We start from the raw sequence: 25,316 nt of genomic DNA, 5'->3' as shown, positions 1-25,316 counted from the left end.
ATAAGACCACCATCCCCATGCCATACCCACTGATCAGTAGACAAACGATCGTCCAGCGAGATGCACCTGCTGCTCCTCCTCCTCTGTGTTCCACTGACTCTGGGCGAGGTGCTGCCCCTGCAGCCAGATTTGGACAACATTCAGGTTTGTTTAAAAAGCAAATGATATCCTATGGAGTAATTGGATCAGTAGATCATCTCTATAATATTTCGGTTTGTTGATAATCCAAATGGGCTCATAGTACAAAGGCTCATATTGCTTAATCTCTATATTCCCAATCGTATCTTACAATCTATATGTAATCTATTTATAATATTAAGGTTTCTTGTTATAGATCAATTGAACTTTGGACTCTAGAAACTAATATATATATATATATGGAGTATATATACATTATTGGCAGTAATCGAATCCATAGATGATCTGTAATATATTCCAGTTTGTTTATAATCCAAATGAGATCATATCATATGACATCAAAAGCTCAACAAGCTATCTCTATAATATGCAGTATTGTTTATAAACCAAATCAAATCATAGCACACTATCAATATGTAATATATATATAATATGAAGGTTTCTTTATAAACCAAAAGACATATTATATTATATTATCTTATAATAGATCAATTGAACTTTGGACTCTAGAAGCTAATATATATAAATATTTTTTAACATTATTTGGAATTATCAAATCCATATATATTCTGGTTTGTTTATAATCCAAATGAGATTTATAAATCTTTACAATTTTCCGTCTTGTTTATAAACCAAAATATATCATACAACCAACGCGTAATCTTCATAATATTTCGGCTTATTATAAAGCCAGAATACATTGTAAATGATAAAATAAGATCAATTGAACTTTGTGCACTCAAAACGTTTATAAGTGAACTTTAAATTTTGCCTTTTAGTTGACCATCCGGCGGAGCGCCAATCGCGGGGACAAGCTTCAGGTGTTCCAGAGCATCTGGGGCGCCATCCGCTCCGACTTCGCCACGGACACGGACAAGGTGAAGGGCCTGTACAGCCAGCTGGGCACCTTCATCCGCGACGAGATGCAGTGCACCAGTGGTGCGACGGGTCGCTCCGCCTGCGAACTGCAGCAGGAGGTGCGGCGCCACCTGAGGAGCCTCATGTCGCAGCGCCTGGCCAATCTGCTGAACGCCGAGGAGAGCATCCAGACCTACGGCATGTATGTGGCGGCTAGTGTGGAGCCAGCCCTGGTCCGGGATGTCCTGGTGAACGCCATCGAAGATGTGTACTTCTATCGGCCGCCGGACAAGCTGGTTCAGCAGCTGGAGCAACTGTTCGCGGATCGCGACGAGGTAAGCTTCAGGATGATGATCGAGGCGCAGCTGACCCTGTTCTGGCGGTACCAGGCCATGCAGGACAGCAGCGAGTCGTTCCTCTTCAACATGGCCCATATGGTCAGCAAGATAAGGACCCATCACATGTACGCCAGCGTGGATGCAGGCCTCCAGAGGCGGCTGGCGGCGCTGGCTAGGAGTCTGCCACCTGTGCTGGGCCTGCTCTTCAATCCGATGGGCTTCTGCCTGCTGAGTCGCTCCGATCGCGAGTACATATACACCACCATAACGGACGAGTGGAACTATGGGCTGAACGGCAGACAGGTCTTCGCCTGGCACGAGCAGAACTACACCGACTCCGCGGGCCTGATACGCGCCTTTGTCCAGGAGCAGCACTCCACTCCGGTGTTCACGCTGCGCGGCGAGCTCTACAAATGGTACTATTACGTGGACCCCACCGAGGGCAATCGACTGGGAGCCCTGCGGTCCGGCAGTCCCAGTTCGTCGACCAGTTTCTGGTCCATCGCCTACGTGGAGGACGCCCTCATCTTCCGGCAGCGCGACCTCACGCTGTGTGCCGCCGAAAAGCATGACAACGAGCGCCGACTGGTGAAGATGCTGCCTGGACAGATGCACATGCCTCCTTCGGAGGCTTGCCAATGGCTGCCGATCGACTGTGCTCCTCCAAAATGAGCGGGATGGATGTACTTTAACGCTATGGACTTGTATTTGGTTTTCAAGGGTGTTTAATAAATACTATTCATAAATTTGTGCCTTAAATTTTTTAAGAGGCAGTTCATTTTCGATGTAATATTTAATATATTTCCTTTTTTAAAATTGCGATTCTAAGCCAGAAATTACCGTATTTTCTAGATATTTATTTAATTTTTCAGAGTTATTAAAATTTGTATATTCGTAAAATGGAATACAAAACCAAATTCTTTAAAAGGACCCTTTCACAAGAAATTTGATTCCTGTTTGAGATCGCCCGGTAGCATAAAACAAAGTTAGCATTACCATTTGATGTTGGTTACAACTTTTAGGAGCAAGGATTTGAATCTTTTTACCCGTTCTTAGATCATTGCTCTAATAATTTTATTTACTTTCCCGGCCTTATTATAGAGTAATCAATATATTCTATAACTCCATCAAATTCTTTTGATTTTAACTCCAAATATTAATTATGATAATCAGTGATAGCAAAACTAGTGCGAAAATTGGTTAGGCCGGATCTCTAAAAGCCTCCGTTGAAATTTGTTTATTACATTTTTTAATTTTTTAATAAATTTGTACCCCTAACTGAACTTAGAAATAGACGGCTATACCTTGGTATAAAGATTCCTTGCTGTTAATAAAAATCAGAACCATGAAAGATAAGTAATTGTTTTGTAATGGAAATAAATACACATGGATCATGTAACATTTATAATTTCGATTTATTCCTAACCAGTCACAAGAAAAGTTTACAAATAAGTACAAAAAACGTAATTAAATAATAAGGGAATTTATAGTCACAAGAAAAGTTCCCAAATCAGTACAAAATATGTAATCAAATAATGGAGTGAAACTATAACTTCAGTCTGGAAAAAAGGTCACAAAGCAGTACAAAAATGTAATCAATTAATAAAGGAGAGGAATTATAACTTAGTAAACGAACATAAAATAAATGAATTCAAAACGAACAAAATGAAATGAAGGTGGGAAGTTCGGAAACGTTTGCGAAATATACACACGGGGATGGTTTGAGCTTAGCCTAATGAGTTTTTGGTTTGGTTGGTGGGTTGCATCAACGGATGGGCGTCTGCATTCTATTCGGAGAAATCATCCTTGATCTTCTTGTTTTACGACATCCTTCAAGTGCGATACTGGGAATTCGGCAGTGGTATGTTGACCCGGTGACGCGAAGGACTACTTAAACGGAATCTTCCCGACGGACGATAGTACATGCTGCACTGCAGAAACTCCTCGGGATCTTCCTGCGGCGCCGCCTCCATGGACTCCTCAATGGCTCGCGAGTAGTCCTCGATCTCCTCGTCATCCAGATGCGGTGCACCATTGGCGAATGTGGCAAAGCGCATGGGATTCCGCAGGTTGCTGATCACTTTCCATTGCTTGCACTCCGGACTGTTGACGAATTTCCTTAGCTCTGCTAGGGATTTCGAGGTCTCCTCCACCGACTGCTGGTAGTACTCCTCCTGAGTTAGAAGCCGCCTCTTCGGCGGAAAGCGGCGCCGGTACATGATCTTGGCTTGACGAACCCACGACCTGGGGAAGTAGTGGGCCACGAACGTCACTACCATTAGAAAGACCAAGGCGCTCGTGTGCCAGCTGCAAAAGTAAACCAGGACACCGCCCATCGCCTGCAGCACCCACATGATGATGTTCTGGGAGCGCGGATTCTTTGGCGGGCCAATTCGATAGCAAATCTGGTCGTTACAAAAAATTCAAGGAATTCATTAATATAAGCAAATATGGATTTGGTGAATTCATAATCTTAATATACTGTTATTACTGTTAAAAATAAGAAATTAAAATATTGAGCAAAACAAAATGTTTGTAATAAGTAATAGTTTTAAGTCTTTGCCTGTTCAAATAAGTATGTATCTCCTATTCAACGTGACAAGCGCTACAAATATAAACGTAAACTGGTTGCTCTGGCATATTAAGTAATAGATCATAAAATACTCACCAGGAACGAGATCAGTCCGGTGACCACCATATACCACACGACGTGGTCGCGGTAGGTGAGCAGGATCAGTCGCAAGTTGTCCGCCAGCTGCTTGAGGACATAGAAGCCAATGGTCCAGCCGCCGATGAGGACGCCGTACATCATGGGTCGCCGCGGAAAGAGCTTGGCGGCCAGGTAGATGACCACCAGCAGGGAGGCGCAGATGCCCAAGAGGACCCCGGCCAGATAGTAGAACACACTGTTCTTCGCCAGTCGCCGGGCGCTCCAGAAGGTCAGGAGGCCCAGTGAGAACTGGACAAATCGCCACAGATCAAACTGAATGGTGTTCAGAACGACAATGTACGCGTGTCGGGAAGAGATCCCGATGCATTGCTGGTCAAATGGCGAAAGCTGGAGACGCTGACGCTTCTGGGAAAACAGGGTGATGCTGAAGAGCGATTGCTGCTCGTTGTAGTGCTCCAGCACCTCCTCCGGCGTCCTGCCCCCATACTGGGCATAGTCCTCGCCGGCGATCGTCAGCACGAATTCCACCGTCTCGAACAGATTCAGTACGGAGTAGCGCTTGCCCGGATAGCAGTACGTGCGCAGAGTCTTCGATCCGTAGGCGTTCTCCGTGACATTTATGGACGTGCCCGGCGTCAGAAAAGCCGTGTCCGAGGAGGCCGGAATCTCTGATGATGAGCACATCACGGCCACTGCCAGCAGACAAAGTACCGTCCACTGCATTTTCACACGATCTATGGGGGCGTATCTTAGCATTAACTTCACCTTGTTAAATCACAAAAACACTCACCTTTTAACTGATGATTTGTTTATTCTTATTTCCACAATCCAAAACGCCGGCGGCGATAACGATAGGAAGGCGACGGCACAAGCGATAACTGCGCTACTATCGATAGCTGATACTTTTGGGCTTGTAAACACTGCTGCCAGGTGTTGGTTTTACTACAGTTTTTACTACTTAAGGCAAACAAGGGCGGAAATTTATTTCAAATGCACGGACCACTACTATTACTAACCATAGGTACATTTTTGAAATACATAATGTTAACCTTTGATATTAAACTTATAGGCTTGGTATTTATGCATACAAAATTGCTTTCAAAAAAACAAAAAAAAACATACAAAAATAGGGGAACAACAATTTTGGGCCATTATTTTTATATAAAGTCTTTTGCTTTGGGAACAATTTTGGTAGCCTGAAAACCAAGCCATACATTATGAAGCAGATCACTTTCTAAATTCATTTAAGAAATTGGGAAACGATATACCCTCGGAAAATATATTTATGGACAAATTGCAAATAAGATGGCCGCGCTCTTAAGTCTATGCCGAACTCCAAAAAATTAGTAATTATAATTAATTAGTATAAATTCTCTAATAATCTTCTAAACAAAATTCTACTCCATTTATTAAGTTAGTAAGTTAGTTTATAGTTGCAGAGGGATTGATTAAACAGGCGTACCTTTTTTTTACTGTATAGAGTGTGCACTGTACATTGTAATGGTTCGCGTACTCGCTATACATTTAGTCTAACTTACCACCAGCCCTTTATTGTGGTATTTTTTAGGACCTGATCATCCAGAGCCCGATTTAATAAGGCGGTGAATTCGGTTGTTTGACTTTGGTTTGCTCCTTTCACTCCGCTAATTGGAGCCAATTTGCAAGCAAACATTATTGAATGTTTGACCAAATTTGACGAAGTGCGAAATTTGCGAGATCTGTTAACGACATCGCGAAAAAATAACAAAAGGCGCATTTAAACCAGAACTAAAACGTGTTCACGACTACAAGTGCATCACAGAGAACAGAGAGTGCTTCGCTTACAAGTACACGAAAATGTAAGTGGGTTTGTAATGTGCGTACAAAGGACAAAGGAAAAGAGAGCAATTTTTGTCCACCTTAATTAAAGGATTACTTGATTTAGATTATAGGTTAGTGAGGTCCTTCTTAAATTGGGTTTTTGTTATTGTTATTCTCAGTCGCATTCGAACCGGTTTCCAATTCGATCCAAAGGTTCACACACGTGCTTGCGCACGCACACTCCCAGGGGTCGATCTTCTTCTTTCTACGCCGTTTGTCGAGGTGTAAACAAACCGTGAATAGCAATAACAAAAAATTAAGTCGCTTGATAAGCACCGTCCATTCCCAATCAGAATCATGTTGTGGTCTTTGTTGTTCTATTTTTTTTTCCACCGCGCAACATGTTGCCAGACAGGCTTACATGTATATGAACTAATACATTGAGCATTTATGATTTTTGGTTGCCTTTTTTGTTTTTAATACAAGAAGTATCGGCAAACTGTATGTGTGTGTAAAAAACACATGTTGCTTTTGCGGCGTACTTTTTAGCTTAGTACCCTCGAATTGTAAAAACCAAAGGTATATTCGGCATTGTAAGGTTTTGGTAATACACTTACATTTAGAGTTAATTAAAAACGTTGATGAAATTATTTAACTTGAAAAACCAATAATATATATTTAAATACAATTTAAGGGCATTTCTTAAAATTATACAATGTTAGGAAATTTGTATATTGTACAAGTCATATTTACATTATTTTTAAAAGTTCCCCAACTCAAATTTATAATTTTTTTTGGGAAATATAATTACTTTGGTTAAGGTAAGTTTTTAATGGGCCTTATTATTATCTATATCATTTTTTAAATGTCAATTCTTAACATGAATTTAACGTGTTTTCTTTATTTAATTTTGCAGAATTATTAATATACATAAGTATTTTGAAAAACATTAATCACATTAAAAATTGGGTTTGCAAATTTGTTGTATTAATTATTAGTTTTACTTGCTTTCAACAAAAGTCCCTTTTGTAGAAGGACTAAAAAAAGCAGGGGTACATTTATTAAAGTTTTGCTTCCAATAATATATTTAAGCCAAAAACTTTAATTAAAGTCCTCAAATCGGTTATCGCTATCAGCTCTTAGGCATAAATAGTTTCGTTTCTATGTTTGTTTATTTTTCTTTACTTCTCACTTTTCAAAAGATAAAACCCCCTTTTGATAACCAACTTCACTTGTTTATTAAAGACCTTTTTATAACAGGAAATATTATTTCTGTTTTGGAACGAAAGGGAACATTAAAAAAAAGTTAGCTTTGGTTAAAATTTTTGTTAACAATTTTTTTGTGTACAAATTTTATAAAATAACAAAATTTAAAATTTTGTGGGTATAGTCTAATAATAAAATTTCAAATTTTGATCCATTAAAAAACATTTAAAATCTTGACTAGTTTTTGATGGTTGATATGGGGAAAATAATGGGGCACGAAACGTTAATAGCCAGTTTACATTAGACTCCGTCTACCGTCAATGTCGGTGCATATAAACTTGCCGTCCCGAATTTTCCCAAAATATTCGACCGTCAACCTCTGCTGTTCCTAATCAAAACTAGAGGGAAAGTTGGTTAAGCTAATCTGCAATGAAAATTTGAATTCTCTGGTTTCCTTTTTGTTGTTTTGATAATTTATTAAAAATTAATGATATATATTAAGCATACTATTGGCAAACGATTAGTACTCACTGAGCTGATGTCCTGATTTAAAATTTAATTTACCCGTCTTCTCTAGAAACCCATCGAAGATGCCCCCTGCAAACTGTTACCTGGCGCTCGAGGATGGCACCGTGATGCCGGGCTACTCCTTTGGCCACGTTCCTGCGGACAAGTCAGGAGGAGTGGGCGGCGAGGTGGTGTTCCAAACGGGCATGGTCGGCTACACGGAGGCGCTAACTGACCGCTCCTACAGCGGCCAGATCCTGGTGCTGACGTATCCGCTGATCGGCAACTATGGCGTGCCGGCGCCCGACGAGGACGAGCACGGACTGCCGCTGCACTTCGAGTGGATGCAGGGCGTCGTCCAGGCCACCGCCTTGGTGGTGGGCGAGGTGGCCGACGAGGCCTGGCACTGGCGCGCCTCGAAGACGCTGCCCGAGTGGCTGGTGCAGCACCAGGTGCCCGGCATCAGTGGCATCGACACCCGAGCCCTCACCAAAAAGCTGCGGGAGCAGGGCAGCCTGCTGGGCAGGATCGTCTACGAGGAGCCGCCGCTCCAGGGTCTGCCGAAGTCTAGCTTCGTGGACCCGAACACCAGGAATCTGGCCAGGGAGTGCAGCGTGAAGGAGCGACGAGTGTTCGGGGATCCCAATGGCAAGGGCCCGCGGATCGCCATCCTCGACTGCGGCCTGAAGCTCAACCAGCTGCGTTGCCTGCTGCAGCGGGGCGCCTCGGTCACCCTGCTCCCCTGGAGCGCTCGCCTCGAGGAGGAGCAGTTCGACGCCCTCTTCCTGTCCAACGGGCCCGGTAATCCGGAGAGCTGTGACGAGATCGTCCAACAGGTGGGTTAAAAACTCAATTTTTGTATCAAAAGCCTGGGAAATAATGTCATAATTGTTGGATTCCTCATAAAATTTCCATTCAAATGGCATTCACAGATAAAATTTCTTTAGTTTTTCAAATTTTTCTAAAAAAAAATATGATGTAACCCCTCGTAAAACATGCAAAAATTGGGAATTTAAAAAAAAAAGACTTTCAAAAATCGATGTTTATATCAAAACAAAATGACATTTTTAGTAACTCGATCAGAACGGATTTTATTTTTCGCCATCTGTTTACTGGTTCCAGTGGTTTGGCTATGCGTCGTAATTTGGCATATTACAACAAAAAGACTCTTTGGAAGTGGTTAATTTTCTTAGTTCTCCAAAAATCCAAAAATACCTTTAAAAATCAGTTTTTGAATAAAAAGCCTGGGAAATAATTGTCAGAAGTTGGAGTGTCATACATCGTTGGCTTCATCATAAAATAAAAAACTACTTTCAAAAATCTTTTTTGTTATATCAAAACAAAATTAATTAACAAAATTTGACCAATTGGGTACATAAAATTATGAATATATACAGACAAAAACTAAAAATAAGTTTCATTTAGTTTATTTTCTAAACAGGAATGATAATTTTGAATAGTTGATTTTTATTTTGAAATGACTAGAATAAGGAATTCCATAAACACCTGCGGACGTTGTTGCCCTAAAAGTAGTAGCCATCCACCATTCACCATCCACTATCACTGTTGAATATGGTTCTATTCCTTCTTCCAGGTGCGCAAAGTGCTGGAGGAGGGGCAAAAGCCCGTGTTCGGCATCTGCCTGGGCCACCAGCTGCTGGCGAAGGCCATCGGCTGCTCCACGTACAAGATGAAGTACGGCAATCGGGGCCACAATCTGCCCTGCTTGCACCGCGGCACGGGACGCTGCCTGATGACGTCGCAGAACCACGGATATGCCGTGGATCTGGAACAGTTGCCGCCGGGCTGGTCGGAGCTGTTCGTGAATGCCAACGATGGCACCAACGAGGGCATCGTGCACGCCAGCCGACCCTACTTCTCGGTGCAGTTCCATCCGGAGCATCATGCCGGGCCCCAGGACTCCGAGTTCCTGTTCGACGTCTTCCTGGAGAGCATTGCGCAGCGGGACGTGAGCATTCCGCAGCTGATTGAGCAGCGTCTGCGACCGAACAGAAAGCTCGATCAGCCAGAGGATCCCAGTCGCAGTCCAGTTAAGCCGGTGAGGAAGGTGCTGATCCTGGGCTCCGGCGGCCTGTCGATTGGCCAGGCCGGCGAGTTCGACTACTCCGGATCGCAGGCCATCAAGGCGATGCGCGAGTCGAACATCCAGACGGTGCTGATCAACCCCAACATAGCCACGGTGCAGACCTCCAAGGGGATGGCCGACAAGTGCTACTTCCTGCCCCTCACGCCGCACTACGTGGAGCAGGTGATCAAGTCGGAGCGGCCGAACGGAGTGCTGCTCACCTTTGGCGGCCAAACGGCCCTCAATTGCGGCGTTGAACTGGACCGAGCCGGCGTCTTTGCCAAGTACAATGTGCGCATCCTGGGCACACCCATTCAGTCCATCATCGAGACGGAGGATCGCAAGCTCTTCGCCGATCGCGTGAACGAGATTGGCGAGCAGGTGGCCCCCTCGGAGGCCGTCTACTCCGTGGCCGAGGCGCTCGATGCGGCCAGTCGCCTGGGCTATCCGGTGATGGCCCGGGCCGCCTTCTCGCTGGGCGGACTGGGCTCCGGCTTTGCCAACAACGAGCAGGAGCTGCAGAGTCTGGCGCAGCAGGCGTTGGCCCATTCCAGCCAGCTGATTGTGGACAAATCGCTCAAGGGCTGGAAGGAGGTGGAGTACGAGGTGGTGCGAGACGCCTACGACAATTGCATCACCGTTTGCAACATGGAGAACTTCGATCCGCTGGGCATCCACACGGGCGAGAGCATAGTGGTGGCGCCATCGCAAACACTCTCGGACCGCGAGTACCAAATGCTGCGCAGCACCGCCTTGAAGGTGATCCGTCACTTTGGCGTCGTCGGCGAGTGCAATATCCAGTACGCGCTGTGTCCCCACTCCGAGCAGTACTACATCATCGAGGTGAATGCCCGACTGTCGCGCAGCTCGGCGCTGGCCAGCAAGGCCACTGGCTATCCGCTGGCCTATGTGGCCGCCAAGCTGGCCCTCGGTCTGGCCCTGCCGGACATCAAGAACTCGGTGACGGGCAACACGACGGCCTGCTTCGAGCCCTCGCTCGACTACTGTGTGGTGAAGATACCGCGCTGGGATCTGGCCAAGTTTGTGCGGGTGAGCAAGCACATTGGCAGCTCCATGAAGAGCGTGGGCGAGGTGATGTCCATTGGGCGCAGCTTCGAGGAGGCCTTCCAGAAGGCCCTGCGCATGGTCGACGGCGATGTGCTGGGCTTTGATCCGGATGTGGTCACGCTCGAGCAGGAGCAGTTGGCCGAGCAGCTGTCGGAGCCCACGGATCGTCGGCCCTTCGTCCTGGCCGCCGCTCTGAAGTCGGGCATGTGCGTGGATGAGCTGCATCGCCTGACCAAGATCGACTGCTGGTTCCTGCACAAGCTGTCCCGCATCATCGGCCTGCACTCCATGCTGACCAAAACGGGCAGTCGGACGGGCGCCGACCTGCTGCTGCAGGCCAAGCGCTACGGATTCTCAGACAAGCAGATTGCCAAGGCCACCAAGAGCACGGAGCTGGCGGTGCGCCACCAGCGCCAGGAGTTCGGCATTCGGCCGCATGTCAAGCAAATCGACACGGTGGCGGGCGAATGGCCGGCGAGTACCAACTATCTGTACAACACGTACAATGGCAGCGAGCACGACGTGGCCTTCCCCGGCGGTCACACCATTGTCGTCGGCTCGGGCGTCTATCGCATCGGTTCGTCCGTGGAGTTCGACTGGTGCGCCGTCGGCTGTCTGCGCGAACTGAGGAAGCTGCAGCGACCGACCATCATGATCAACTACAATCCGGAGACCGTGTCCACGGACTACGACATGTGCGATCGCCTGTACTTCGAGGAGATCAGCTTCGAGGTGGTCATGGACATCTACGAGATGGAGAGCAGCGAGGGCATCATCCTCTCCATGGGCGGCCAGCTGCCCAACAACATTGCCATGGATCTGCACCGCCAGCAGGCCCGCGTGCTGGGCACTTCGCCGGAGTCCATCGACTGTGCAGAGAATCGCTTTAAGTTCTCGCGCATGCTCGATCGCAAGGGCATCCTGCAGCCGCGCTGGAAGGAGCTGACCAACCTGCAGTCGGCCATCGACTTTTGCGAGGAGGTGGGCTATCCGTGCCTGGTGCGACCCTCCTACGTCCTCTCGGGCGCGGCCATGAACGTGGCCTACTCGAACCAGGACCTGGAGACCTATCTGAATGCCGCCTCCGAGGTGAGTCGCGAGCATCCGGTTGTGATCTCCAAGTTCCTCACCGAGGCCAAGGAGATCGATGTGGATGCGGTGGCCGCCGACGGACGCATCCTCTGCATGGCCGTGTCGGAGCATGTGGAGAATGCGGGGGTGCATTCGGGCGATGCGACGCTGGTGACGCCGCCGCAGGACCTCAATGCCGAGACACTGGAGGCCATCAAGCGGATCACCTGCGATCTGGCCAGCGTGCTGGACGTCACCGGTCCCTTCAACATGCAGCTCATCGCCAAGAACAACGAGCTGAAGGTCATCGAGTGCAATGTGCGCGTCTCGCGCTCCTTCCCCTTCGTGTCCAAGACGCTGGACCATGACTTTGTGGCCACCGCCACCAGGGCCATTGTGGGCCTCGACGTGGAGCCCCTGGACGTGCTGCCGGGCGTGGGCAAGGTGGGCGTCAAGGTGCCACAGTTCAGCTTCTCCCGCCTCGCCGGCGCCGATGTTCAGCTGGGCGTCGAGATGGCCTCCACCGGCGAGGTGGCCTGCTTCGGCGACAACCGCTACGAGGCCTATCTGAAGGCCATGATGTCCACCGGCTTCCAGATACCCAAGAACGCCGTTCTCCTCTCCATTGGCAGCTTCAAGGTACGCTTAACACTTACTACCCACCACCCGGTTTGCATATATGTTTATATATTGATTGACTATTGTGTCATCACGATTGCAGCACAAGATGGAGCTGCTGCCCTCGATACGGGATCTGGCCAAGATGGGCTACAAGCTATACGCTTCCATGGGCACCGGTGACTTTTACGCCGAACATGGCGTTGATGTGAGTACAGACTTTAATTGTTACATTTGGAACACTATGAGTTAAAACTTACCATGTGGTTTACCTAATTCTTAGAATTATTGGAACTTTTCATTTTTTATTTGGGCTTTGAAAACATTTTAAGTTTTACCAAAGCTACAACCTGTTACTTACAGGGTTTAAAATGTTGTATGTTTAGGGAAAAAATGGGCTCATTTACGTCTGGGAACCAGTAACACATGTTATATAATGTTGTTACTATTCACTTATAAATTTCATAACCATATTTCATTCTTATTTAAAAATTTTATTGGTTTTTACACAACCTTTGTTATATACAAATAAAAAAAGAACATTAGGTTCTAAGCAATATATTCTTTTTGTGATCTCAAGCAGCTATTTCGTTTATAAAAAAATACTATCATTTCAAACAAAAAAACAAACAAATAGTAAAAAGATTCAAGTTATATGCATTTTTTTATAACTGACAAAAACAACATTTCTTTTTAAAATTGAAAAATTGCTTGCAAAAAAAATTCAAAAACCATAAAATCTATTTAACATTTTAAAAAAAATTTAGACTTTAATTTTAAAGTTTCAACAAACATTCATTTAACAGAAATAGCTGTTTATATTAATATATTTATGTAGTAATAAGCTAATGCTCTTTATTTCCTATAACTTTAACTTCAATTTTGAATTCAGAAATTACCTTTTGAAATGTTAGATTCAGGTTAATTATTTTAAACATTCACATCCTCTTTTCCGTATAAACTCAATACCTAAAATTAGGTTTTAAGTGGTCATTGTTTCCTCATTACGTTCATATCACTTTAATCAGACTTCGTTTAAGATGTTTATCAACAAAGTTGAGTAGTTTTATTATTTATTTTCCAGTGTTTATTTACCTTGAATTGGGTATATATTTAGTTAAATATTTAATAACATTGACATCATAGGGACACACAACTGAATTCCAGATTACAAATACTTATACAATATATATGCAATGGAATCAGACAACATTAACTTATGTACAGTTCCTATGATCTATATAACTAGTAAATCCCATTCTTATCTCTGGCGTTATCACTATTGGCTTAACTGTCCCATATCAATATATCAATATATATGTATATATCGCTAATCTGTAATGAATCATGTTTAGTTAAAGGCGGCCTTGAGCTTTTGCGTGTTGCGCTTGAGGACATCCTTGAGCTCCTCTCGTTTGGCCTCGGAAGGGGCTACTCTTTGGACCAGTTGCTCCGTCTTGCTGCTCAGGGCCTGCATCTTGTCCGTATCTAGATTGAGTCTTTGGAGGATTCCGTTCAGCGAGAGTAATGCTTCCTCCCCGGGAGTTTCTACCACTTTCGATTCCGATTTCTCTACTACTCTTTCAGCTGGTAGTATATCCTCCTCTGTAGCTTTAAGTTTCTCCTCTATGCGGGATTGTGTCTCCTCCTCCACCTCCACCTCCTCCTCCTGTCGACGATTCCCCCTGAGAATGCCACTTAGTTTGTGGCTCTCAAGATGGGGCATGTGATGGGACCTGGCCAGCGGATCTGGCGAGTGTATCTGCACCACATGCTCCTGAAACTTGATGGATTTTCTACGCACTGACGGGGATTCCTTCACCTCCTGATCCACCGCCACGTCCATTGCACCTGGTCTGTGTGGCAAGGGGTTGGCCGACATGGCCTCCATTTGAGTGGCTGCCAGCTGGAGCGCCTGGATGAAGTGCTGGGCCTGCTGGGCGCAACCCAGGTGCTGATAGAGGCGACACAACCTTTGACCCTGCTCCAGGTAGAGCTGGGCGTGACCACGATTGCCAAAGTGACGCGTGGCATGGTCCAACATGGCCAGCTGGTGATCCAGCAGCAGTTCAAGCAGATTGCTGCGTCGCAGGATCTCCAGGCCGTTGTTCAATTGTGGTTGTGCCACCGGATTCCTACTGCCGGCATCTGGATGGGATTGTTTGACCAGCAATTGCAGCTCATCCAGGAGGTCCAGCGAGTAGCGACTTTGAGCACCCTGGAGCTGCTGCTCCTGTCTCTGCTGCTGCTGCTGCTGCTGGCTGGTGGTCTGGGCCCTCAGGAGCTGTGTCTTCCGGCGCAGCTTGCCCCGCGATCGCTCTTGATGCTGGGCCAAGCCCAGCAGACCCCGGGCATCGGTTGCCACCAGGTCCTGGCCGGGCTCCAACCGCTCCCGCCTTTCCTCCTGGGCTGCGGGAAATCCCTGGCGGGGACGCGAAAACTTGCCCCAACCATGCAGCTCCAGGTAGTCCTGGCTGCAGAGGTTCTGCAACAGGCGGCCGTAGTCCAGTGGCGGATAGAAGTGCGGGGCATGCTGGAGATTCCTCAGTGCCTGGAGCACATGCAGCAGCGGCTGCTCCGCAATGCCGGCCATGATGGTGCGCAGCTGCATCAGGGTGTCCTCGGGCACATGCTCGAACAGATTGCGACGCTCGATGAAGTAATCGCTGAGCTGCTTCCTCGCCAGACAGGCGTCGAACGAGCGGATGAAACGCACCAGGCGCTCGCCCAGGAACTCCTCGGGCCAGTCATTGCTGTGCCGTTCACACTCCCAGAAGAGGTGGGCCCGCAGCTGCTCCTCCAGCAGATCCACTGCCGCCGGCGAGGAGGAGGAGCCCTCCACAAATGTCTTGACCAGCAGCTTCATCAGCTGGAACACCTTCAGTTGCATGGGCGTGAGGCAGTGCCGCTCGAGATACTGCTCCGCCTGGGGGAAGACAATGCGCCACTCCAGCTCCCGGAAGGGATTGCGCGAATGCTTGGGCGCATAGCCCACCGGGACCACATGGAAGCCGAAGGAGCGGATGCGTTTCCTCATCTGCTCCGTGGGCCATTGGAACTGCTCGGCCGTGTGGAGATTGGTGAGGCGCGGTCGCGCCCTCAGCCAGAACTCGAAGGCACAGTCCGGCCAGGAGTTGGGCACATGGATGGCGGGCACCAGCTCCTCGCGGGCCGTGTACACACTGCAGCCGCGATAGGAGGCCTCGGCCAATTGGCCCGGGCTGATGCCCAGCTGAGGGGCCAAGTGCTGGCGGAGAAGCTCCCCGAAATACAGCATGAACTGCTGCGAACTAAGGTAGCACTGCTGCAGTTGCTCCACTTGGCACTGGCGCAGCACCTGCACGGTCTCATAGCCAGCCGGTGGATACTTCTGGTCCCTCTGCCCCGCCTCCTCTCCCGCCTCCTCATCATCGCTGCTGGAGGAGGCAGAGCATGAGTCCTCCTCGTCATCGGTTTGCTCCAGCCAGGCAGGCAGACAGTTGGCCAGTCGTCGGATGCAGCTTTCCGGCAGCACATTCCTCTTCAGATCCAACTTTCGCCCAAGTCGCAGCTCCTCCAACGGACGCGGCGTATTCAGCCGGGCCAAGTACACATAGTCGTAGTCCCCGGAACTGTATCCCGACGATGAGGAGCACTCCTCATCGCTGCTGCTGGCCGGGAAAGGTGAGCTGCAATCACTGTCCGCCGGAGGATTCTGATTCGAATTGGGGGACTGCTGCTCACGCAGCTTGAGGCGCACATAGCCCATCCAGCGGGTCAGCTCCATCAGTTGGACGAACTGGGAGCGGGAGGGCGTGGTGCTGTAGTAGTCCGTCTCCAGGAGCACCTTGCACAGCGCCGCCACGGTGTCGTAGTTGGCATCGTGGGGTCGGGCCACGTCCACATTCTCGAAGACCACGTACGTGAGGGGCTTCTGCAGTGGTTGTGCCGGGCCTTTCGAGGATCTACAAGAAGATATACGTTTAGGTATCACTTGGGGGAGGTACAGAGCACCACAAAAATATCTAAGTATTCAAGGATCCAAGAGAAGATATACGATAGGACATACAAATTGGGTATACAGGGAGTAAAGAATTAAACTCTTAATAAGTTAAGATATAAACGGATAGGTACATATATTATATATTCTGAAAAATATCAAAAAATATGAAAATACTCGAGGACCTACAAAAAGTAATACGCTTAATAATAAAACGAGGGGTATAATGAAAAATATCGATATATTTAAGGATCTGCAATAAGGTATAATTTAATGGGTATATATAGTTTCAGCATAATAACAAAATATTTGAGGAATTAAACGAATGTATACTTTAAGATACAAATGGATAGGCAAATAGAGATTCAAAATAATAGCTAAGTATTCGAAGATCAACAAAAAGTAACATGTTAAATTATAATAGTATGGGTAGAAGGGATTCAAAGAAATGTCAAAATATTCGATAATCTGCATAAAGGTATATGTTTGGTATTAAAATATTAAAAAAAAAAAAAAGTAGATCCTCTAGTAAAACTCAATACCTTAAAGTAAAAAAGAATTGGAGTAAACAGAATACTCAATAAGGTATCCACATAACACATAAATAATTAATTCATTAAAATATCAAAATATTTGAAGATATACAAAAAGGTTTAATTCAATATCAAAATGTTCGAAAAATATAAACGAATGGTTATACAGACTATTCAGCAAAATATTAAAATATTTGAGCAACTACGAGGTGTACGTTAAGGTATATTTGGATGGGTAGTATAGAAACTCCGAAAAAAATATCAATATACTCAAGGTGTATAGATAAAAATATCAACTGGTATCAGAAACGAAATCTAAATGAAATGAAATATTATAATAATTATGGGCCTTATAATAATTTTTTCTAATCGTGAACTTGAATTTATGGCCACACGTGCCATTATTAAGTCCGAGATAATGTAGTCTACAATTCCGTTGTTTTCAGATATTGTTTTCTGGGTGCAGGATTACAATATTAAAACACTTATTTTTGAAATCGAAAACTAAAGGAAAACAACTCAAAAGGGTATTAATAAAAATATTGTCAAGTAATCATGGGAGTACTTTCAAAAGTTTCAAAGTAAAACAGTCAAGAAATAAATTTAGGGGAAAAATCATTATAAAGAAGAAAGAAAGTTGGTAGAAAAAAGAGTGTGATAAAAAATGAGTAAAAAAAATTTCTATGTGAAGTTGTTACATCAAAAACATGTTTAGAAGAAATCTATAAAATAGGGAATTATTTGGAAAACAATTAGTTTTTTTTTATAGGGAAACCTTTTGCAAAAAAATCTTAAAAATAGAGCAGGACATGGGAAGACTCACGCTGGCTTGAAAAGCAGGTTCCTGGCAACGGCCGCATCGATGGCGCTGCTCTGGAGCAGACTGTGCTCGGCCAGATTCTCGGCGGAGCAGTTGCGCCGCCTGGCCAGCAACTGGGCATCGATCACGCCCATCTCGGCCTCGAAATGCCCGAAGAACTGGACGCCCAGGAGCAGTTGGTTGAGCAGAAAGGTGTGCAACTCGCGGTCCAGCTGGTGCAGCGTCCTCTGCTCCACTGTGCGCTGGAACTCCTCGCGCTGCTGCTCCAATGTCCTGGCATAGAGGGCACTCACGCACTCGGTGGCACTGCTGCCATTGCTGCCCCCCAGCAGACGCAGTTGCAGGGCGAGATCGGGATGCGTTCTTGGGCTGAGTCGGTGCCGTTGAATGGAGCCGTCTGTGCCGCAAATTGGTCCCACAGAGCCGGATCCGGAGCCTCTCTTGCGACGCCGCTTGCGGGCATTGCGTTTCTGCAGCTTATGGAGCTGCCGCAGACGCTTCTCCTCCTGGCGCCGCCTCCGCTGGTGACGCTGGGCGGGAATGCCCGCCTGCAGGGCATTGGGCGTGGCACCGGAGTCCACCTGTTCGGGTCGCGACCAGGAGCAGCCCATGACGACGATCGATGATGCTTAACTGAATGCCGCACTGTCTTGCCGTGCCGCCCAAACCGAACCGATACAATTGGCAATCTGCGATCGGAGTTCACCAAGCAGCGAATCTACTAATGACACTCGCAATCGGGCCGATAAGAGCCCGGACTACTTTTCCGGCTGGCCAGCACCTCTTCCTGCCCCCTGTATTTTAACGGAATTGATTTTCCCCTTACCGTGCTGCAAAGGCATACAAAAATGCAAGCGAGCATTTATGATAAAATAATATAATTGATCTGATATTTTGAGATCTTAAAAGGGTATTATTTAAAACTGAATTTTATTCTATTAATAACGATTATAACGATTAATATTTATATTTTATTAATATAATGTTTGCCGGCTCGAGGTCAAGTGACCTCACAAATAATAAACATTGTAATAATAAATGGAATGTCGCCAAAAAATTCAATTTATCTACTAAATAGCCAAAGCTGTGGATCTTTTGAATTCATTTATTAAAAATGCTTTAAATCATTTTATTGATTTATTTTTATGTAATTTTATATATATTTATAATATTTTTTTAAACTTTTTTTTAAAAATTTTTCTTTTTTTTGGATCTAAAAAGTTTTCTACGATTTAAAGAAATAAAGATCTACTGAGAACTTAATCATCAAATCTCTTATTTTATTTTTAAAAAAACAAAGAAAAATTGTATCTAAATAAAAATCTATACAATCTTTGAAGAGCATAAATTAAAAGTCTAACAAATATTTTGTTGCTAATTTCTTTTCTTGGTTACTTCAATAATATGTATATCAATTGAAAAACTGTATTAACTTGGAAATTTAATCTCCACTGTTCTTAATGACACTTGCCCCACTGTGCCATTGTCATGGCCTGTTGTTCTATTGTCTTGAATGTAGACATGGAACATCCATAAATAGTGATATCTTTATGGTGTGCTCTGGGCAAACAATTGATTGAAGTTGAAGTTGATGAGGTGCCCTGTGGCCTTGGCGATGGCCCCTTGATAACAACCTTTGCCCATTACACCGGCTAAATGCTCCCTCCACTTCCCCTTCCTCCTTGCAGGTGGAATCTGTGCAGTGGACGTTCGACAAGACGACGCCGGACGACATCAACGGGGAGCTGAGGCACCTGGCCGAGTTCCTGGCCAACAAGCAGTTCGACCTGGTCATCAACCTGCCCATGAGCGGCGGCGGAGCGAGACGGTGAGTGCTCTACCATTTACCTCCACTCACTGCCGATAACCTAATGCAGTTGATCACCCTGGAGTGGGACCATTAAGTTTGTAATCTAGGCAGCCAGTCGCAAGCCAAGTGGTAAGGCTACGACTGCAAATATTTACATAGGCGCATACGTATCACTCAGTTTTTAACAAAACGAAAAGGGGGGTTACCATAGTTGGTAATACTTCTCCTTTTTTTTTTTGAGCCCATACAAACAAAGCCTGAAAATTAAAACACGAGCCCTGTTAAATATTTATATAGTTTACTATCTAAAGGGAAATGCTTACATGCCAAATTAAATAAGAATGGTTTTGCCAATGTTTGCACTACCCAACTATTAGTCACTTTTTGTAAGCTTTAGTCATGCTTGTGTCAAGTTAAAGTTAAATACTTGTGTAATAGGTAAAACCAATGGTGAAAAATTATTATTTTTAATTATTATTCATTATTATTAGTCACATTTTCGTACTCTCTCCAGTTTTCTGATTAGTTAACCTAATCAGGAAACAGTAAATTACTCGTATACTCTGGTTATACCTTCATTTTTTTTTTAAATGTTGTACTTGATAGTCAATATAAAATGTTAGCCACATTTTATAATCATATTATAAAAATAATGGTAACTTATTATTATAAAATATATATACGCTATATAGTTAAATGCAAGAACTCGTTGCAACGTCTTGTTATGTATATATAATTTTTAACTATAGGGCCGGCATTGCTTTCTTCCGCCTGTTGCATACTTTTCAGCGAATACAATATACCCTTTAACTCTGTGAGTTATGTGTATAAAAAGTTTAAACTTTGCAGTAAAAATAAAAAAAAAATTTTCTTTGTTATATATTAATGGTTTAATATATCAGAATAACGATTTTAACCATATATATATTTTATATATTATAACTTTGCTGTGTTTTAATTTTTTAAATAAACTTTGATATGTAGTAATGGGTTATTATTTCAGAGTTTCGGTTTTAATTTTGTTAAAATAAAAACCTTAATAATTCAGTGAAAAATTTCATACCTTTACAGTTTTTAAACATTTATAGTTGTTTAAAAGAATATTTAGTTTAAGCAAAAACTTCAAGGGTATATAAAGTTTCTTGTTAAATAAGCCGTGCGTGATTGTTTAACTTAATTGCCCAAAAACTTTTAAAATTGTTCGATGTATATAAAGACACAATACGTAAGAACAATAGCTACATAATAAACATTCGATAGAACCACATATGTATGTACTCCGAGAAAACTAAATTCCTTGAATTTAGGATAAATTGCCTAAACTTTAGGAATATAATCTTTAGGTTAAGACAATAATTGCCTTAGGTGTCGTTTTAGGTCATGTTTTCCTAAGTTTTGTATGGAGGGCTCAAATTTAGGGCAATTACTCCTAAAATGGAGCCAATTTATCCTAAAATAAAAAAAAAAATGGTTTTCTGGGTATATATGAGGTTAAAAGGACACTTACACCGAGGCACTTTCAAAAACAGTCACCTCAATAAGCATATTTCTGCACATTATTTCAGGGTATCGTCCTTCATGACCCATGGATATCGCACCCGCCGTCTGGCCGTGGACTACTCGATCCCGCTGGTGACCGACGTCAAGTGCACCAAGCTGCTGGTGGAGTCGATGCGCATGATGGACGGCGGCAAGCCGGCGATGAAGACGCACACGGACTGCATGACCTCGCGCCGGATTGTGAAGTTGCCGGGCTTCATCGACGTGCATGTGCACCTGCGCGAGCCGGGCGCCACGCACAAGGAGGACTTTGCCAGCGGCACAGCCGCCGCCCTGGCCGGCGGAGTGACCCTCGTGTGCGCCATGCCCAATACCAATCCGTCGATCGTGGACCGCGAGACATTCGCCCAGTTCCAGGAGCTGGCCAAGGCCGGAGCCCGTTGCGACTATGCCCTGTATGTGGGCGCCTCGGACGCGAACTGGGCGCACGTACACGAGCTGGCCAGCCAGGCATGCGGTTTGAAGATGTACCTCAACGACACCTTCGGCACATTGAGGCTGAGCGACATGACCGCCTGGCAGCGGCACCTCTCCCACTGGCCCAAGCGGGCGCCCATCGTCTGCCATGCCGAGAAGCAGAGCACGGCGGCGGTGATCATGCTGGCCCATCTGCTGGACCGTCCGGTGCACATCTGCCATGTGGCCCGCAAGGAGGAGATCCAGCTGATCCGCGCCGCCAAGGAGAAGGGCGTCAAGGTGACCTGCGAGGTGTGTCCGCACCACCTCTTCCTCAGCACCAAAGACGTGGAGCGGCTGGGCCAGGGCATGGCCGAGGTGCGGCCGCTGCTCTGCTCGCCCGAGGACCAGGAGGCGCTGTGGGAGCACCTCGAGTACATCGATGTGTTTGCCACCGACCATGCGCCGCACACGCTGGCGGAGAAGCGCGGGGAACGTCCGCCGCCGGGCTTCCCGGGCGTGGAGACCATACTGCCGCTGCTCCTGCAGGCGGTGCACGAGGGCCGTCTGACGCTGGAGGACATCAAGCGCAAGTTCCATCGCAATCCGCGCAACATCTTCAATTTGCCCGAGCAGGCGCACACCTATGTGGAGGTGGACCTGGACGAGGAGTGGACCATCACCGGCAGCGAGCTGAAGAGCAAGTCCGGCTGGACGCCGTTCGAGGGCACCAAGGTGAAGGGCCGCGTCCACCGGGTGGTGCTGCGCGGCGAGGTGGCCTTCATCGATGGCCAGGTGCTGGTGCAGCCCGGCTACGGCCTAAATGTGCGCTCCAAGCCCGGCCAGCTGCCGTCGGAGGCGGCCCAAGATCTGCTGCCCAGCGACAGCGATGCCAATGACTGCTTCGCCCGCCTGCTGACCGCCGAGGGTCAGGCCACCCAGGGCGCCCAGGGCTCATCGTCCGCCAAGGTGCACTTCGTGGACGGCGCCAACTTCCTGCGCCCCATTTCGCCGTCGCCACGCGTCCGTTTGGACTCCACCGGCAACACCACGCTGCGGGAGTACCTGCAGCGCACCTCCAGTCCCAATCCGGTGGCCCACTCACTGGTGGGCAAGCACATCCTGGCCGTCGACATGTTCAACAAGGAGCACCTCAACGACATCTTCAACCTGGCCCAGCTGCTCAAGTCGCGGGTAACCAAGGATCGTCCGGTGGACGAGCTGCTGCGCGGCAAGATCATGGCCAGCGTCTTCTACGAGGTGAGCACGCGGACGCAGTGCAGCTTCGCCGCTGCCATGCTGCGCCTGGGTGGCCGGGTGATCACCATGGACCAGATCACGTCGTCCGTGAAGAAGGGCGAGACCCTGGAGGACAGCATCAAGGTGATGGCCAGCTACGCGGACGTCATGGTGCTCCGTCATCCCACTCCCGGAGCCGTCGCGGTGAGTAGAGGGGCGGGGTGAACAGTGGGTCCAAGCCAGGACATGCATAAGTCCTTGCCGCTACGTAAAAAACACATTTCTTCATCAATAAAACAACCGCCGGTTAAATGTCGCCTTGATACATACATAGTCGCGTAATAACACAGGGCAACACAAAATTTGAGCAGGCCCAACTGCATTTAATTTTGGTAAATTGGACCTTTCTAGACACAGTTTTCTACTACATCTATACTTCATCAGCTCTGGTTTTTGCTTTATAACGCATTAATAATGTTATCTAAAAGTCCTTTCCGCTATGAAAAAATACATTTCTTCACCAACAACAATTAATAAATTGGGCTTTTCTTGTCACTCAGCTCTGGTTATTGCATTATTTAAAATTAAAAAATAATCACATTTTATTCCTTTTTTTTGTAATACCTTAAATAATGGTATACCAATTTTAGTAAAATTCAATACATATGTTTCTCAAAACTATTTTGAAATTGTCTTTCATTCGTTTTTCCCAATGATCAATAACAATTAATTTGCAAATAGCTCACTAAAATTGGTTGGTCTTTCGTTAAAACATAATCAAACAGAAGAATAAAAAATGTGATTTTCTTAAATTAGAAAAAAAATAAAATGGCAGAGCTGATTGTGCAATGGGAAAATATGCTTTCTTTCTTAAATTTCTTGAAAATTATTTACTGCAGTGTTTTGAAAAGTAAATTTTTATAGAACTGTTAGCAGTTTTAATTGTTCTTGAAAAACTAAATCATTTTAAAAGTATTTTAAACCTTATTTATATTTATTGGTAACAAAGCATTGATATAATTTAAAACTAATGTTTTCCTATGCCTTAAGGGTATGTTTTTGAGCAGTTTACATTGTATTATGTACTATTATTACGGCCGCAGCTGTGCATAGATGGGGTACAGAAATATATTAACTATTGCATAGGGCTTTTTTTATTTAATTTTATTTAATACAAACTAATTATTAATATAAATCGTACAAATTTAAAATGAAAAAATTAAGGCAGTTTGTAAAATTTTTTCTTGTATTTCACTTGCCAATGCGAATTTTGAGTTTATTATAAATGATTTGAATATAATTATCTTAATGAAGAAAAAAGCTTTGAATTTTCATTCCGATTCTGCACTATCAATCTTTTAAAAGCTTCTGGATTTAAGAAATTTTATTATTTTGATATTATATCCGAAAAGTAAATTTTATTTTGACCTCGTAATGATGCCAAGTTTAACAGCATTTTAAATAAATAAAATCGACAATCTTATTAATGTTAAATCTTAAAAATTACTCATGATATACGATGTACATTTTTACCGCTTTGTGGATAATAATTTTGGTAAATTCCCTAACAGCGCGCTGCCACCTTTTCCCGCAAGCCGCTGATCAATGCCGGCGACGGCGTGGGCGAGCATCCCACGCAGGCGCTGCTGGACATCTTCACCATCCGCGAGGAGATCGGCACGGTCAACGGCCTGACCATCACGATGGTGGGTGACCTGAAGAACGGCCGCACCGTCCACTCGCTGGCCCGCCTGCTGACCCTGTACAACGTGACCCTGCAGTATGTGGCGCCGGAGAGCCTGCAGCTGCCCCGCGAGATCGTCCAGTTCGTGCAGCAGCGCGGCATCAAGCAGTTCTTCGCCAGCCGACTGGAGGAGGTCCTGCCCAGCACGGACGTGCTCTACATGACGCGCATACAGCGGGAGCGATTCGACAGCGAGGCGGACTACCAAAACGTGAGTGATGCCTCCATTATCCCTTTGATTTTCCATATACATATATGCATATATATATCCACAGTGCTGCGGCCAGCTGGTGGTTACGCCCGAGCTGATGACGCTGGCCAAGAAGCGCTCCATCGTGCTGCATCCGCTGCCTCGGCTGGACGAGATTAGTCGCGATTTCGACTCGGACCCGCGGGCCGCCTACTTCCGGCAGGCGGAGTACGGCATGTACATCCGGATGGCCCTGCTCGCCATGGTTGTCGGCGGTCGCAACACGGCGCTCTAGAGGATTCCGCCCCGGCCAACCCACTCCATGACTCTCCATTTTTTGTATACAACTTTTTATACTTTTTATATGTGCTGCAGCATACGAATATATTGTTCCATTTGGTTAAACTGTCTGTTTTTAATGGGGTGGACCGATTACTTTAAATGAGAGGAGCTCCCGGAGATCAGCTGTAGCTCTCGTTCAAATACATTTGTTTACTAATATTATGTCTTAAAATACAATTAAAAGATACCATAATATGTGAACAAATTTGAAGGTTAATAAAATTAAAAGTTTCCTTCCTTTGGTCTTCTTACTGTATAAACAACAACAACTTAAATTCGAAGAATTTTTGTAAAATAAAAAAAAAAAGATACGATGGTTTTTATTTGGTTTGTCCGTTTTTT

At 45.6% G+C, this 25,316-nt stretch overlaps 4 protein-coding genes across 5 annotated transcripts; 2 read left to right on the top strand and 2 right to left on the bottom strand.

Annotated features, from left to right (window-relative positions):
• The first annotated feature begins 24 nt into the window (after positions 1 to 24).
• LOC108147723 lies at positions 25 to 2,080 on the top strand. Its single transcript, XM_017274452.2, has 2 exons — positions 25 to 144; positions 918 to 2,080. Exons 1-2 carry the CDS (start codon positions 61 to 63, stop codon positions 2,004 to 2,006), a joined length of 1,173 nt encoding a protein of 390 aa, XP_017129941.1. The 5' UTR covers positions 25 to 60; the 3' UTR covers positions 2,007 to 2,080.
• A 650-nt stretch (positions 2,081 to 2,730) lies between these two features.
• Positions 2,731 to 4,906, bottom strand: LOC108147722 (nuclear envelope integral membrane protein 1). The gene is made up of 3 exons (XM_017274451.2): positions 4,796 to 4,906; positions 4,003 to 4,739; positions 2,731 to 3,739 (listed from the first exon to the last, which is right to left on the bottom strand). Exons 2-3 carry the CDS (start codon positions 4,726 to 4,728, stop codon positions 3,167 to 3,169), a joined length of 1,299 nt encoding a protein of 432 aa, XP_017129940.1. The 5' UTR covers positions 4,729 to 4,739; positions 4,796 to 4,906; the 3' UTR covers positions 2,731 to 3,166.
• Positions 4,907 to 5,584: 678 nt separating this feature from the next.
• Positions 5,585 to 25,037, top strand: LOC108147639 (CAD protein). 2 transcript variants are annotated; one of them, XM_017274294.1, is made up of 8 exons: positions 5,585 to 5,843; positions 7,589 to 8,354; positions 9,113 to 12,382; positions 12,465 to 12,569; positions 19,382 to 19,521; positions 21,069 to 22,902; positions 24,270 to 24,653; positions 24,718 to 25,037. In XM_017274294.1, the coding sequence occupies exons 2-8, from the start codon at positions 7,602 to 7,604 to the stop codon at positions 24,925 to 24,927; spliced, it is 6,696 nt and encodes a 2,231-aa protein (XP_017129783.1). In that variant the 5' UTR covers positions 5,585 to 5,843; positions 7,589 to 7,601; the 3' UTR covers positions 24,928 to 25,037. The 2 variants fall into 2 exon arrangements, with proteins under 2 accessions (XP_017129783.1, XP_041563873.1); XM_041707939.1 differs by lacking the exons at positions 5,585 to 5,843; positions 7,589 to 8,354 and adding an exon at positions 9,030 to 9,047.
• LOC108147640 lies at positions 13,396 to 18,520 on the bottom strand. Its single transcript, XM_017274295.2, has 2 exons — positions 17,697 to 18,520; positions 13,396 to 16,305 (listed from the first exon to the last, which is right to left on the bottom strand). The coding sequence occupies exons 1-2, from the start codon at positions 18,302 to 18,304 to the stop codon at positions 13,713 to 13,715; spliced, it is 3,201 nt and encodes a 1,066-aa protein (XP_017129784.1). The 5' UTR covers positions 18,305 to 18,520; the 3' UTR covers positions 13,396 to 13,712.
• Positions 25,038 to 25,316: the final 279 nt, after the last annotated feature.

This window comes from Drosophila elegans, unplaced genomic scaffold, assembly GCF_018152505.1.
Source record: "Drosophila elegans isolate 14027-0461.03 unplaced genomic scaffold, ASM1815250v1 contig_149, whole genome shotgun sequence".
In the NCBI taxonomy this organism is placed as follows: Eukaryota; Metazoa; Arthropoda; class Insecta; order Diptera; family Drosophilidae; genus Drosophila; species Drosophila elegans.
The sequence above is the reverse complement of the archived record's forward strand: the minus strand, read 5'-3'. Positions and strand labels throughout refer to the sequence as shown.

What these genes read in the sequence shown, in the direction of transcription:
- LOC108147723 (XM_017274452.2), top strand. Translation starts at nt 61, where the DNA reads ATGCACCTGCTGCTCCTCCTCCTCTGTGTTCCACTGACTCTGGGCGAG. An exon ending in CAGATTTGGACAACATTCAG is followed by an intron (nt 145 to 917) that starts GTTTGTTTAAAA and finishes TTTGCCTTTTAG; the next exon opens with TTGACCATCCGGCGGAGCGC.
- LOC108147639 (XM_017274294.1), top strand. Translation starts at nt 7,602, where the DNA reads ATGCCCCCTGCAAACTGTTACCTGGCGCTCGAGGATGGCACCGTGATG. An exon ending in AGCGGCGGCGGAGCGAGACG is followed by an intron (nt 19,522 to 21,068) that starts GTGAGTGCTCTA and finishes ACATTATTTCAG; the next exon opens with GGTATCGTCCTTCATGACCC. An exon ending in GCGAGGCGGACTACCAAAAC is followed by an intron (nt 24,654 to 24,717) that starts GTGAGTGATGCC and finishes ATATATCCACAG; the next exon opens with TGCTGCGGCCAGCTGGTGGT.
- LOC108147640 (XM_017274295.2), bottom strand. Translation starts at nt 18,304, where the DNA reads ATGGGCTGCTCCTGGTCGCGACCCGAACAGGTGGACTCCGGTGCCACG. An exon ending in AACCTGCTTTTCAAGCCAGC is followed by an intron (nt 16,306 to 17,696) that starts GTGAGTCTTCCC and finishes ATCTTCTTGTAG; the next exon opens with ATCCTCGAAAGGCCCGGCAC.
- LOC108147722 (XM_017274451.2), bottom strand. Translation starts at nt 4,728, where the DNA reads ATGCAGTGGACGGTACTTTGTCTGCTGGCAGTGGCCGTGATGTGCTCA. An exon ending in CCGGACTGATCTCGTTCCTG is followed by an intron (nt 3,740 to 4,002) that starts GTGAGTATTTTA and finishes TGTAACGACCAG; the next exon opens with ATTTGCTATCGAATTGGCCC.